The 14,315-nt window shown below is 39.7% G+C and overlaps 1 protein-coding gene across 2 annotated transcripts in view; it reads left to right on the top strand.

The window, feature by feature from the left end:
• Positions 1 to 14,315, top strand: part of prpf39 (pre-mRNA processing factor 39) — a 41,542-nt gene that overhangs the window by 2,832 nt on the left and 24,395 nt on the right. The window contains exons 1-2 of one of the 2 annotated variants that reach the window (XM_062968732.1): positions 6,130 to 6,182; positions 13,176 to 13,545. In XM_062968732.1, coding sequence (XP_062824802.1) covers positions 6,145 to 6,182; positions 13,176 to 13,545 — 408 coding nt within the window. In that variant the 5' untranslated portion in view covers positions 6,130 to 6,144. Of the gene's footprint in view, positions 1 to 6,129; positions 6,183 to 13,175; positions 13,546 to 14,315 lie in introns of those variants that run through there. The other variant, XM_062968733.1, reaches the window with a different exon arrangement.

Below are 14,315 nucleotides of genomic sequence, written 5' to 3'. Positions count from 1 at the left end.
AAACCTTTACCCTTGACCTTAACTACCACCAATTCCTCAATACTTTATTTCCCATACCACCATACTTCGCCACAGCAACGCGTGGCCGGGCACAGCTAGTTATAGTATATATGGTAAAGGTATAATATAAAATATAAATATATAACATTATACATTATAGTATATATGATAGGGGCCCCTGGTGGCACAGTGTGTTAAAGCGCTGAGCTGCTGAACTTGCGGACCAAAAGATCTCAGGTTCAAATCCCTGGAGCGGAATGAGCGCCCGCTGTTAGCCCCATCTCCTGCCAACCTAGCAGTTCGAAAACATGCCAATGTGAGTAGATCAATAGGTACTGCTCTGGTGGGAAGGTAACGGCACTCCATGCAGTCATGCTGGCCACATGACCTTGGAGGTGTCTATGGACAACGCCGGCTCTTCGGCTTAGAAATGGAGATGAGCACCAACCCCCCCCAGAGTTGGCCAGCACTGGACTTAACGTCAGGGGAAACCTTTACCTTTACCTAGTATATATGATATACTTTTATACTATATTTTTATTTTGAATATTAGTTTTTTGTATTACATATTTTATAACATATCTTACATTTATGTTACTTTTATATTATATATCTTTATCTCTATATTATACATTATATTTTATATTACTTTATAGTTTTTATATTATATATTATATATTGCAGTTCTATATTATATTTTATTATATATTGTCTTTTATAGTATACATTGTATTATATATTATATATTACTTTTATATATTCTATATTATTATATATTATATTATATTTTTGTACAATTTTATTACTTATATTACGAACATTGTTATGTGAAGTAGAGCAACCAGAGGCACCTTCATGTCCCCTCCAGGAAGAGAGGGACGTAGGGATTCATTGCTCATTTTATATTGCTATTATTTATATTATTACTAGTAGTTTTTTATTGTTAGTGTCTTGGCTTTTTATATTACTGTTATGTATTTTTATATTATACATTACTTTTTATATTACTGTCATTGTTATGTGAAGTAGAGCAGACAGGGGCCCCTTCAGGAAAAAGGGGCATGGGGGTTCATTTATCATTTTATGTTACCATTAATATTAACATTATTGTTTATTGTTGGTGTCATTACTCTATTTATATTGCTATCACTGTTATATGAAGTAGAGGAAGGAGAGGCCCCTTCACGGATCCTTCAGGAAAAAGGAGTGCGGGAGCCCATTTATCTTTTTGTATTGCTATTATTATTTCTTTATTGTCGTTTATCTTTTTGAACATCATCATCATTATTATTATTCATTGTTGCCATCCTTGATCTTTTTATATTTGCTGTTGAAACTATTTCAGCATGATTTATTTATGAGGGTATTTTAATTGCTTTTACATTTTCTTGAAAGCCCCCCCCCCCCCCCCATTTACTGCCTGGAAGCCACCCTGGCCACGTCTGAGAAAGTAATAATAATAATAGTTATTATTTTATTTATATCGTGCTTTGATTGAGATACAAAGTGGCTCACCAGATTAAAAATAATTGCAATGACTGCTTTCCGTGAGATGGACACAGACAGATGTACATAGAAGTGACATAGAAGACACAGTAGTCTTATTGGCAGGCATTGCATGAATACACATTGATGGAGGGGGGAGTGACTGCATGGTCATCATAGCACCTCAATTTTTGACTTTTGCAGTTAAAATCAGGGCAGTTATTAGGGCTGTTTGCATTCTAACAAGATGCTTCTGTCCAATGGCTCTTCATTCTTGCTCCTGGAGAGAAAGGACTGCTTAGGTTCCACATTTCAGTCCTGGGCTATTCAGAGCCATCTAACATCTTTACCCATGACGGATGATTCTTATCCCATTTGCAGATGATGCCAAATTAGGATGGAGAGCTAATACAGACTGTCCCAGCGTGACAATCATCCAACTTAGAAATGACTCCTAGTTAACAATGGGGTAGAGGCAACAGGAAGTGAGGGAAATCTACTCAGAAGGGAAATCCATTCCTGGAAGAGGAGTTTTTGTGGGGAAAACGTGTCTCCACTGAAGTTTTCTCACTAATCCTTTTTTCCACAACAAACCACATTTTTTCAAAATCCAGTTATCACAGGGACAGAAAGAGAGGAGAAATCCTTTGAATTTCTCACTCTCCTCAAAATCCTCAGATAAAGGAGAAGAGAGTGCCTGCCAGGAAGCAGTTATTTACCTCAATAATCTGAAATGATTCAGGATTGTCCATAGAGGAGTTTGAGAGAGAGGGCCCTTCTACACTGCCATATAATCCAGATTATCAAAGCAGATAATCCACATTATGTTCTTTGAATTGGATCTTATTATTATTATTATTATTATTATTATGTTTATATTCTGCTTTTTCTCCATAAGGAGACTCAAAGGGGTTAACATTAAAAAAATCACAATACAATTTAAAATATACAAAGATTCAAGATTAAATCCACATAAAACCACAGCAGCCCCTAACATGATCTTAAAAACCTTCTTTAAAAGCCTGTCTGAATAAAAGTCTACACTTCCCTATGATCCAGTTCAAAGAAGATAATCTAGATTTTATTTGGCTGTGTCGAAGGATAGTGACCCTTTTGCTTTTGGTTTTTTTAAACTCTATTTCTGTTGATTTTTTAACAAAAAATACAGTCTAAATCCCCGATTAGAAAAAAGCAGATTCGAAATAAGCAACAAAAACCATATTAAATAATTCTTCCTTCCCATAGTTTCCCCCTCCCCTGCCTTCACACACACACAAATGAAATTAAAATATTTAGAAGATATTAAAATACATTTGACTTCCCCTGCTCAAAATAAGGTATTTATCTAATAATAATAGCCACAGCACATTTTATTTGTTACCTGACTTCCCTCACAGTTATAAATGGGGTATTCCATAGTTAAAATACTTTTAATAAACAATAAAACAAAGAATTATAAAATGCATATATTAAAACACAGAACAAAAATTTAAACACCAATGATTATTTTAAAAGTTTGATGTACTTTTAATATACTTCTGTTCTAATTGCACTAACCTCTTTGCTTTTTGATGAGTCAATGAATGCAAACTTTGTTTCACAAAAAAAGAAATATTGTGTATAAAATTGCCTCCAGGCTATGTCTCTAAGGTGTGTATGAAACATTAATGAATTTCATGTTTAGACTTGAGTCTCATCTCCAAGATATTTCATTATGTTCTTATATGCAAATACAGGTATTCCATAATCTGAAGCATTTCTTGTCCTAGGTGTTTCAGATAAAGGAGGCTCAGCCTCTACTCCCTTTGGAAGCTGGCTTGGCTCCCTGTCATGGAGAAGGACAGCATATAAATCATCAAGTAAATAAAATAAATGAATATATACATAAAAGTAACACACCCAGGGAAAGAGAAGATGAGGAATTGAAGTATCGCCTTCCCCAAAATACCTTCTCAGAGGGCTCTCTCCCTACCTACAAATATCCTCAGGAAGAATAGTTTATGGGAGGCAAAGAAGAGTAAAAGCTGACTAGCAAGCATTTATTTATTTGAATATTTAAATTCTTCTTCTATCTTGCGGTTTCAAATTAGAATATTTTTAAAACCATAGGAGTTGTTTGTAGAAAGCTAAACTCTTATTCAGTGACTTGATGCTTAAGAGGGAGACAATTTTAAACCAACATAAAACCACAAGAAACTTGTGGGAATTCGGATAAAATTAATTAAGCCCTGAAGGGCCTCTGAGGGGAGGGTTTCCATAGCAGAGAAATTATTCACTCATTTTATTTTACGTGCTGCTTTTCTTCTGGAGTTTGACCCAAGGAGACTCACTACATGAAGGTAATTGTGTGGTGGTTGGACGATGAGTTTGAATCCTCACTCAGCTGTGAAAGCCCACTGGTGACCTTTAACAAGTCATATTCCCTCAGATAACCTTGTCAGGCAGGTACATCCCTTTGCACATACAGGGCCAGAGATGAAAGGGGCGATAAATCACTTCTCTCTTTATTCTTTGGGTGGAAAGGCCACCAATTTTATTGATATATCCGGACTTATTTTGTCCAACATCTTCCAGCCTTGTTTAAGATCATGGTGACCTTCAGCAAAGGCCTGTGAAATTCTACAGAAGCGTCTGTGATGCCTCCTCAGTTTGTTCCTGCTGAGCGTTGCCCCTTTCGCTTCTCTCACCTGGCCTACAGTCCAAGCATAGAAGAAAAAATGAGGTTTCTCTGCAGCAACAAAAAGGAGAAATTCTCCTTCACATTTCTCTCTTGGAATTTCCTGATGAGGGTACCTAGAAAGAAGAACTGGGTTGCAACCATGGGCAAAGTCATTCTTTGTGGGTCAGTCTTTTTTTTGAAACCACGAATGCCAAAACTTGAAAGACCTGTCTGGGTTTAGGGAAAAGGCAGTTGCCTCATCTTCTTACTCTGCTTCTTTACTTCTCCTGTTAGCCCCCTCTCCCCAACAAATGCAGTCATCTCAGTGTCTTCATCTAACAAAATTCTGGGGTTTGTAGTTTGGATGGGGGTACTGGAGCGTCTCTGGCAGAGAACTCTGAATTTCAGACCATTGAATTGGAATAATAATAATAATAACAACAACAACTTTATTTATAAACTGCCCTATCTCCCCAAGGGGACACAGAGCAGTTTCCAGCAAACATTTAATGCCATAAAATAATGCAAAATGAACAAATAGTAGCATGACTAAAATAGCTATATCAAGTTATAACCACTACTCACAAAGTTTATATCATTAAATAACACATATAAATCTATTAAACCTACAAAGTAACAAAACTAATCAGTTTAAAAACAATTAAAAACACTTAAAATAACCATTGTTTTATAATTTATCTGCTGCCAACAGGCCAGAGTATTCTAGTCAAGGTTGTAAAACGTAATACAGTAGAGTGTCACTTATCCAAGCTAAACGGGCCGGCAGAAGCTTGGATAAGCAAATATCTTGGATAATAAGGAGGGATTAAGGAAAAGCCTATTAAACATCAAATTATTTTATGATTTTACAAATGAAGCACCAAAACATCATGTTAGACAACAAATTTGACAGAAAAAGTAGTTCAGTACGCAGTAATGTTATGTTGTAATTACTGTATTTACTAATTTAGCAACAAAATGTCATGATATATTGAAAACATTGACTACAAAAATGGCTTGGATAATCCAGAGGCTTGGATAAGTGAGACTCTACTGTATTTCAATCCTCCTCAGAGTAGCGTATTTGTGTAGTGTGGTGCAGACCATACATTTGAATGTTTGCACATCCAGAATGTTATCTTTATTTTCAGCTACTGCTGCTGGAGTAGCCTAACAGAAGTATTACCACAGTAGAGATCTTCAGGATGTTGAAGACGTGCTCCTTTCCCTTCCACTCTCCTCAAATTTCTTCTGGGAAGCTTTGGAGGGTCACACTTGTTTGTTTTCTTTTATTAAAATAGCTATATGTTCTGTTCTATTGATTACATACAATAGGATCTATTTATCAAATTTAAGCCTAGGTTGGATCAATTACTATCTTCACTTGGGGGAAGGAAAACCCCCAAGAGGTTGAGGAAAGGAAACATAGCCAAATGGCTGGGCAGTAAAACTAAAGGGAGAAGTTTGGTTGCACCCAAAACTACCATAGGCCTTCAGGTCTGTGTGTCTGTGTCTTAATCAAAGAATAATCTTTGTCAGTCCCAGGGAGGAGGGTTGAAGCTTTCAGAGCCTTTGCTCTGGATGACAACATACTATATAACTCAAGAGAGTGTTTGTGTGAGGGGGGCACTCCCTTTTGTCATTGTGTACATGGCAGGACAAAGCACAGAAGGTTGGGTTCCCCCTTGGATTTGGTGTCCTGTGAGTGGAACAGGGTGTGAACAGAGTAATGGCTGTAAGAGCTCTTTGGCTTTGGTATCTGCTGCCTTGGATTAATGGTTAATGTATCATATACATTTGATGACCTAAATAGAATGAACTTTTACCCTGACATTGTAATGCTAATATTTAACCCGTTTTGTGGCTGGGACTTTACACTCGGTTTGTATAGTTAAGGTAAAGGTTTCCCCCCCCCCCCCCCCCGACATGGAGGTGATTGGTGCTCATCTCCATTTCTAAGCCAGAGAGCTGGTGTTGTCCTCCAAGGCCATGTGGCCGGCATGACTGCATGGAGCACCGTTATCTTCCCGCCGGAGCGGTACCTATTGATTTTCTCACATTTGCATGTTTTCGAATGGCTAGGTTGGCAGAGGCTGGGGCTAACAGTGGGCACTCACTCTGCTCCCCAGATTCAAACTACCGACCTTTCAGTCAGAAGTTCAGCAGCTCAGCAGTTTAATCCGCTGTGCCATCGGGGGCTCCTCAGTTTGTGTAGTTTGCTTTTAATTACAATTTATTATTGTGCTTTTATTGGTTGTTTCATTTTGATTTTGATGTTAATCCCTGTATTCTGTTATTTTATCTTATTCGGTGTTTTTATTGATTTTTGGCTAATTTTGCTGTATATTTTATGTGTTCTGTTTTGCACTGTGTTGCCTTGTAAGCTGCCCTGAATCCCTTTAGGGAGATGGGGCAGGATATAAATAAAGCTATTATTATTATTATTATTATTATTATTATTATTATTATTATTATTGGAGTCTGGTGGAGTGGCCTTTTTTTGGAGGTTTTTAAAGTAGAGGCTGGATGGCCATCTGTTGGAATGATTTAATCAGGTCCTCCTACCTGGAAGGAGATTGGCTGGCTCCTGGGGTCTGTTCCAGCTATGGGATTCTATGATTCTATAAAAAATATTTTGTCGGTTTACTTTATAAAAATATATATTTTCAAGGAAGCAAAAGCATGAGATTCGAGGAGAGTGTTTTCCCCTTTTTATAGGGGAGCATTTTCCCCTTTTTGTAGGAATAGGCATTTTCTTTCTTACTGTTTAATGTTCAGTGTCTTTTTAGGCACTGAAAACAGGTGTTGAAAGAGGAGAATGGGGTTCCTGGCTTGACATGTAGGTTAGAGGATGACAAATGGCAGAGGAAGACATGTGGGAGCAGAGGGGAGATTGGCAAGAGCTGTGTGGGGCAGGCATTTGGGTGGAAGTTGTGCGGCAGGTGGACTGTGGTCTAAATGCGCATGGAGATCATATGAGATGTAAAAATACCCTTGTTCCAGGTTTGCCAAACACATTTTTCTTTGGCGGTCTTGCAACTTCCAGTTTTGGTTGTTGAGTTGAAACAGGGCAGAACAAAATTCAGATTTGCATGCACTCCCTGTGCTGCCTAGATGGCTCCAGGATCGTTTATTTTGTTTCCCTGAAACTGGGCACATTTGTGTGAGATTGACTTATCAAGAAAGAAAAGCCCTGACTGAGCCATCTTCAGACATTGTGGTTTGAATTAATTCTGGAACTGCATTGTGCCTGTTATAAATGAGAGTGCCTGGTTTGATCAACGCTTGCTGAGTCTCACCCCAGCTCCTACATATATATTGCATTAAACCACAGCTTAGCATCGTGTACAGGCATGAGCGATATAAGAAGAGGCCCTTCTGTAGTCTTTTGGGCTCAGGGCCAGGTAGCCTGATAATCCGAGTAGTTGGTGGGATTGTTGTGGATCGCAAGTCTGAAAGTTAAGATTTATATATTATTTTTGAACACTTCTGCATATTTCTTTTGCTGTACTTCGTTTTTCAAATTCTCTAAACCACAATAGCTTAATTGCCACTGACAGAAGTGTAGCTTGTAAAATCTAAATAGTAGCTGAAGATAAAGTGTGCAGATGTTAGGATGTGTTGAAAAAAGGACAGCCTAAAAAGAGAGGCTATTTGATAGCTCCAGGATAATAGAAAATATCATCTCTCTCAATCATCTACCAGTACCTATGCTTTCTATTCCGTAGTTTTGCAGGTCATAGCACAAATATCTTAATGTTAAGATATTTAAAATAAACTGGCCAAGCAAAAACAACATACCATATTACAAAAGAATTGTCATTGACTTTGCTGCATGAAATAAACTTCTGGTATGCATTCTCAGTTATTGCACATGTAATTTGTGATCTGCTTAGCACTTTTGTTCCAGCTGCTTAATATCTTGAAATGAGCCCAGACTAAAGCTGTAGTTTGATGCACAGTTAACTGGGAACATACCTCGTAAATTTACTTACTTGTGAGTAGGTATAGGTGGAAATGTAGGATGGGTTATGGCTTTTATTGCTTCCTGGCAAACTGCTACAACAGACTTTTAATTTCTGACTTCTTCCAGGTTATTTTTTTGTCTGAATTCTCTCTTAATGCTGTCCTTATTTCTACTGTGGAGATTTCCTTCCATGTAGAACAGGAAAGTTTGCCAGGAATACATTCCTCTGGTCTGTTTGCTCTCTGACGTATCCTGGTGGTATGTCCTTCCAAGTGACCTGCCAATGTCAAAGACCAGTTTGCTTTAATTGAAAATCCTCTCTGCAAAAAGGGCTAGCTGTGGCTGGAATGAAAAATAAAGTGCTTTTGTTCACTTGATATTTTTTTTTTAATGGAAACAAATGACAAAGAATTGAGAGAAGATGCAGTGGTTGGACTAGGACTTGGAAGATCAGAGTTCAAGTCCCCTCTCAGCCATGAGAACCCAGTGAATGACCGTGGGCAAATCGCTCTTAGCCTCAGAAGGAAGGCAGAGTTAAGGTCAGACTCCCTCTGAGGAAGTTTTGCCCAGAAAACTCAGTGATAACTTCACCTTAGGGGCTCTGAGTCAGGAATGATTTGAAGGCATTCAGTAGCAGAAATAAGACCAGCAAAGTAAATTCCCTGTTGTTACAGATTTGGTCTGTTTAATTGTGCTCCTTTGCCCTACACTTTTGAAGACCAAAATGTAAACATGTGTTGATTCTTGTGAGTAGGGATGAGTTTTCTGTATAAAAATGGGAAATGTGCTGCTTATTTCAATTAATGGCGGGTTGTGCTTATTCCTGTCCTTCTAGGGTAAGGTAGGGATCTTCAGCTCATGGGCCTAGACCAGCTTAGGAATATCCCCATACAGTCTTGGGGAGACACCCTTTGCACCCCACACCTCAGTCCCTGAATCTCAGGCCATTTTCTCTCCCCGGCTGTGAGAACCAGCTGCATTTCTGTGCAGACAGTATCTGTGGGGCATAAGCCACTCAGGGACAGGAGTGTGCATTGTGTTTCCCCATTGTCTGCCTTGGGGAGAGAGTTGGATGCACATTCCTTGGCCTTGAGCCCAGGCCCTCCAAGACTCCCTGACGGTTTTAGGCTTTCTTTTATTGCTGCTGTTCTTTGGGAAGTTACCTTTGGCTTTAAATATAGTAACGTTTTATTCTAGTGCCCTTTATTTGTGTGAGTCACACTGAGCATTGAGGAGAAGGCGAAGTGAATGGTTTTGTGGCCTTCACTGCCCCCTCCTGTCATTTAATCCCCTTTCTCAAGGAGTGATTATGCCATAGGGGCCTCTTCCGAACAAATCTCACCAAGAAAACCCTGTGATAAGTTCTTAGGGTCACTATAGGTCAGATACATACTTGAAAGCAACTTCATTTCCTCCTAGAAGAATAGAAATTCCATGTGTGAGTGTGTTTTACCAAAGATGTAAAAACATCTCAAATCATTCAGTGTCAGTGAACATTTAGGTTTTGGATCATTAGACCCTGGGACCCCATCTTTTAGACTGTGTCTTATTTTTACTTTTCTCTTCAGAAATTCTACCTTTTCTTTAACAACTTAAATGTATTATGAGTCCCAATGTGAATTTGTTCAGAATGTTAATTCACATTGGGAGTATTTTGCCCTTTACAGTGACCTAAAATAGCTGTTTTCTTTCCAATAAATAATTAAAATAATTAAAATGAAAGGTCGGTTCCTTGCTGGTTAATCTTCGAACTGCTATTAGATATGTGTGCGAGTCAGTCATATTCACATTTCATGAGAAGGAAATCTCTTCCTGTTTAGGAAGGCTTACCTAAAACAAAGCAGCCTAAAATGACAGCCTTAAGGTAAGGAAAGTTTTCTCCATAGTTTTCTATGTTGTTGGATATGGTTTCTATACTTATCTGACAAAATAAAAACTTATTTCCTACCTAGTATCATAAGATTTCAGGGCAGCATGTAGGCTATAGTAATTTAAAACCGCCTAATACATATAACATGAATGGAATAACCTGAAGAAACTGAGTAATTGCAAACTTTGTGAAAACTATATGTTTATACAGATTCAAGTCAAGTTTCTTAGACCCAGGAGGCTTTGGTAAAGAGTACTATTTGTGCTTGGTGCTGAAATGTGGTCCCACATAGGTTTCCAAGGAGAGCACATTCCAAAGGTATGGTCCCAAAATGGGAAATACTGCAAAGTATTTCTCTCAGTGGATCTTCAAGCAATTCTCTGCTTAGGCTTAAAATATTGTGACCTAAAATATTGTGATAGAATCATAGAATCATAGAATAGTAGAGTTGGAAGAGACCTCATGGGCCATCCAGTCCAACCCCCTGCTAAGAAGCAGGAAATCGCATTCAAAGCACCCCCGACAGATGGCCATCCAGCCTCTGCTTAAAAGCCTCCAAACAAGGAGCCTCCACCACAGTCCGGGGGAGAGAGTTCCACTGTCGAACAGCTCTCACAGTGAGGAAGTTCTTCCTGATATTCAGGTGGAATCTCCTTTCCTGTAGTTTGAAGCCATTGTTCCGTGTCCTAGTCTGCAGGGCAGCAGAAAACAAGCTTGCTCCCTCCTCCCTATGACTTCCCTTCACGTATTTGTACATGGCTATCATGTCTCCTCTCAGCCTTCTCTTCTGCAGGCTAAACATGCCCAGCTCTTTAAGCCGCTCCTCATAGGGCTTGTTCTCCAGACCCTTAATCATTTTAGTCGCCCTCCTCTGGACGCTTTCCAGCTTGTCAACATCTCCCTTCAACTGTGGTGCCCAGAATTGGACACAGTATTCCAGGTGTGGTCTGACCAAGGCAGAATAGAATAAGGGGGAGCATAACTTCCCTGGATCTAGACGCTATTCCCCTATTGATGCAGGCTGAAAATAATAGTAAGCTACTAGATTTTTTTTCCTGCCATTACATTTTCTAGCTTCTTTCTGGAGTTGTGAAACCTTCTATTTCTGGAGGAGTGACAACTGAAATTCAAAACATGTACTGCCCACGCATGGTACCGTTTTTTTTCTTTCAGTCTCTGAATGAAGTGATAGATTCTTCTCATCTTTTGAAAAGAAGAGCCTTGGGTAAGGGTTCTCCTTGCTGGGCACAGCGTTCTTCTCAATTTCACCTTCCAGCTAGAATGGTGTGATAAAGGTGTTACTTTTTTCCCTTGAAACATTGCTTAGGATGTGTTTCCCAGGCAGAGTTACTGGGAACTGAATTTCTTTTGCCTTTTCAATTACAGCCCTGCTCTGATTGGTTGCTGTCATTTAGTCCACACCTTAGTTAGAGATTACTAAGTGGTACCCTTAAAAGCAGTGTGGGAGGATCCCCACATCAAAGCCTGACAGGTAGTGTGTCCATCTTGATTAAAATATGCAGACAATCCCTTTGCAGGCCTTTGGTCCTGCAAAGTTAGGGATTATCACAGAAGCGATGCCTGACCCTCAGGGTTGGGATGGGAAAGGTTTTTTGCCACACCCTAATTGCAGGCTTTTGCCAGTTGTCCAAAGTAGGAGGCCTTTCTTTTGCATTGCAATGCGCTATAAAGGCTGTTGGAGCTTTGAAGAATTGCTATTCAGGTGTATGGACATACTGTGAATAGAAGAGGCTCTGTTGATTTGGAAGCCTTAGTGTCAACAGCTTTTAGAATCCACCACCAAGATGAGGACTTTGCTTGCCAAGACTGCTTTAGCAATGACAGGGGCTGAGCTAGGTAGACCTTTCCAGTTCTACAAATACAGGAGTCTAACCCTATGATTATTAGGTTGGTTTGCCAAGAAGGCCTACAGAAGAAGGGCTGCCAGAAGCATCTATGGCTGTTACTTCATTATATGGGGGTCGGGTTTGGTAAGGGCTCTTCCCTCCCTCTTCCTGGTTGGCTTCTGAAAATAGGGAATATGGTTATTTTATGGTTTTGAGGGTTTGTGGAACTTGGATTGTGCAGGCACAGTAATGAAGAGGGCAGCTGAAGAGTATCAGATATCAACTTGAGTAATACAGCTTCTCTTTGTAACTAGTGGGAAAGATGATCTCTCTCCTTGGATGTTGATCTGAGATAGGCCTCCACTGAAGTTGGATTGGCAATATTGGCTTCCCCATAGTTGGCAAAGGCTCTTTGGACGTGTTTAAACCAGTGAATTGAAAACTTGAAATTGGCAGGCTGTTCTTTGGGCACATGTTTGAGAGTGAGGGAGCTTGCGTGCATGAATTGCCATGCTCTAGTCTGCAATATCACACCAGAAGGACTGACAGGTTTTGAATAGCATTGCAAAGTCTACTTTTGAAGGGCTGTTATTACTTGCTTTTGAAATGAGTATGAAGGGAAAACTCTACAATCAACATAGTCTAAACTGATGAAAATAGAGAAGGAATGGATAAGCTCAGATAGTGCAGAATTTTTACAAAGCTATTGGCACGTCTTTAGAACACAAAATGATTGTCTCTGGGGTCCTTTTTGGCTGAAGGGTGGGCTATAGGTACTTCAAATAAACCTGTTTATTTATTTTCTAGCATGTTTTTCATATCACAGTTCAGACTACAGGATTAAACTTGAGCACTGAATAGTTCCAGGGCTTTATCCTCTGCCCAAAATGGATCTTTCTCCTCATGGCATTCTGCTCGTACATTGCAAATGGCAGAATAAGTTCAGTTACCCTTTGAAGATGCACAGATGCTTGGTCAGTCTTTCCCATCTACTCTGAATTGGTGTGCTCAGGCGGATCTGTGAGAAGAAAGAGTAATTCTGGTGTCAGGCCGGTCTTGATTTTGATTCTCAGTGTCAACTGAGACAGACGGTTGTTTATTCTTCATATAGTGTTTTGCACATCTGCTGTTTTGAGACCCTTTTGTGTGTGTGATGATGAGATGGTTCTGTCTCTGATGTTTTAGCATCTTACCTCAGTTTTGGCCTTTGCTTTGAATGTCTGGACCCTTCTTTTGAGCCTTAGTTCCCTATGTTTTTGGTCTTCCTCAATTCATCTATACCATGATAGAAGTGAACACTGTGAGTTGCCTTCTTTGGGAGATGATGGTGCTCTTCTGCTTTCACAGGCTACTTCATAACGGAACAAGAAGTGCTTTGATCGCTATGCAGTGTTCCGATCCTAAGGACGACAGCACTGATTTGAAAACGGAGAACATGGGTAAAGATAGTGAAGCCCAGAGCGAGCAGCCGTCGGATTTCAGCACTGAAATTATGAGCGTCACAGAGATGGAGCAGTCCCCGGACAATTCCCCCAGTGCTCAGCCCCAGGAGGAGGAGGAGGCTCAGGACTGTGAAGCGCCAGGCGCTGAGGAAGACAAAACTGAGGACTCCGAGGACTCCTTCCCTCTTGAGTTTGACAAGTTCTGGAACGTAGTTGAAACCAATCCACAGGATTTCACAGGCTGGGTCTATCTCCTGCAGTATGTCGAGCAAGAGGTGAGTATTTTGGTCTTTCTTCCCTCTGGTCCTGTTTTGCTGATAATTTGTTGTTTCAATATATGCCAGTTTTGCTCTTCAGTTCTCATCCCCAAGCTGCCCTGGACTGTTTCATCCTTGGCTGAGGCTGCAAAAGGGATCCTCAGGTAAGCCTAGGAAGATGCCATGCATGAAGCCCCAAAGAGCTGCTGCTGCCGGCCAGAGTGGGCACTGTCTGACACAAAAAAATATCCTTCTTTCTTGCAGTGACTTACAGTTAGCCCTTAGTATCCGCTGGATGCTCAAGTCCCATTATAAAAATAGTGTCATAAAATGGCCTAATCCCTGAATGGCAAGGTCAAGGTTTGCTGTTTGGATTTCAAAATAATTTGAAGCCTTGTATGGTTGAAGCTCTGGGTGCAGAATCTTTGGGTATGGACGACCACCTGTCTATCTCATATTTTCCTGAATGTTGGGACTCATGGTGGCTTAACAAAAATTGAAAATAAAAAATGTTAAAAACCCAAGTAGAAGATATAAAAAGTTGTTACTAAAATGTAGTTGAATTATCAGTTGAATTAAAACCATTTAAAGCAAATTCATTAAACGACAAAAAAATACTAACTATCACCAAAACAGCATACTATTAAAAGCATTTGCAGTCAGTTCTTAGTACCTTGCTAGGACAGAAAAAATTTCACTTCCAAATGCAAAGGCAACAAGGAAGATTCTATCCCAGCCTTCATCTTCATTTATACTTGAATGCTGGTTCAGAGCCTTGTGCTTTTCCC

This window comes from Anolis carolinensis, chromosome 1, assembly GCF_035594765.1.
Source record: "Anolis carolinensis isolate JA03-04 chromosome 1, rAnoCar3.1.pri, whole genome shotgun sequence".
NCBI lineage: Eukaryota > Metazoa > Chordata > Lepidosauria > Squamata > Dactyloidae > Anolis > Anolis carolinensis.
This window is presented reverse-complemented; position numbering and strand designations above follow the sequence as displayed.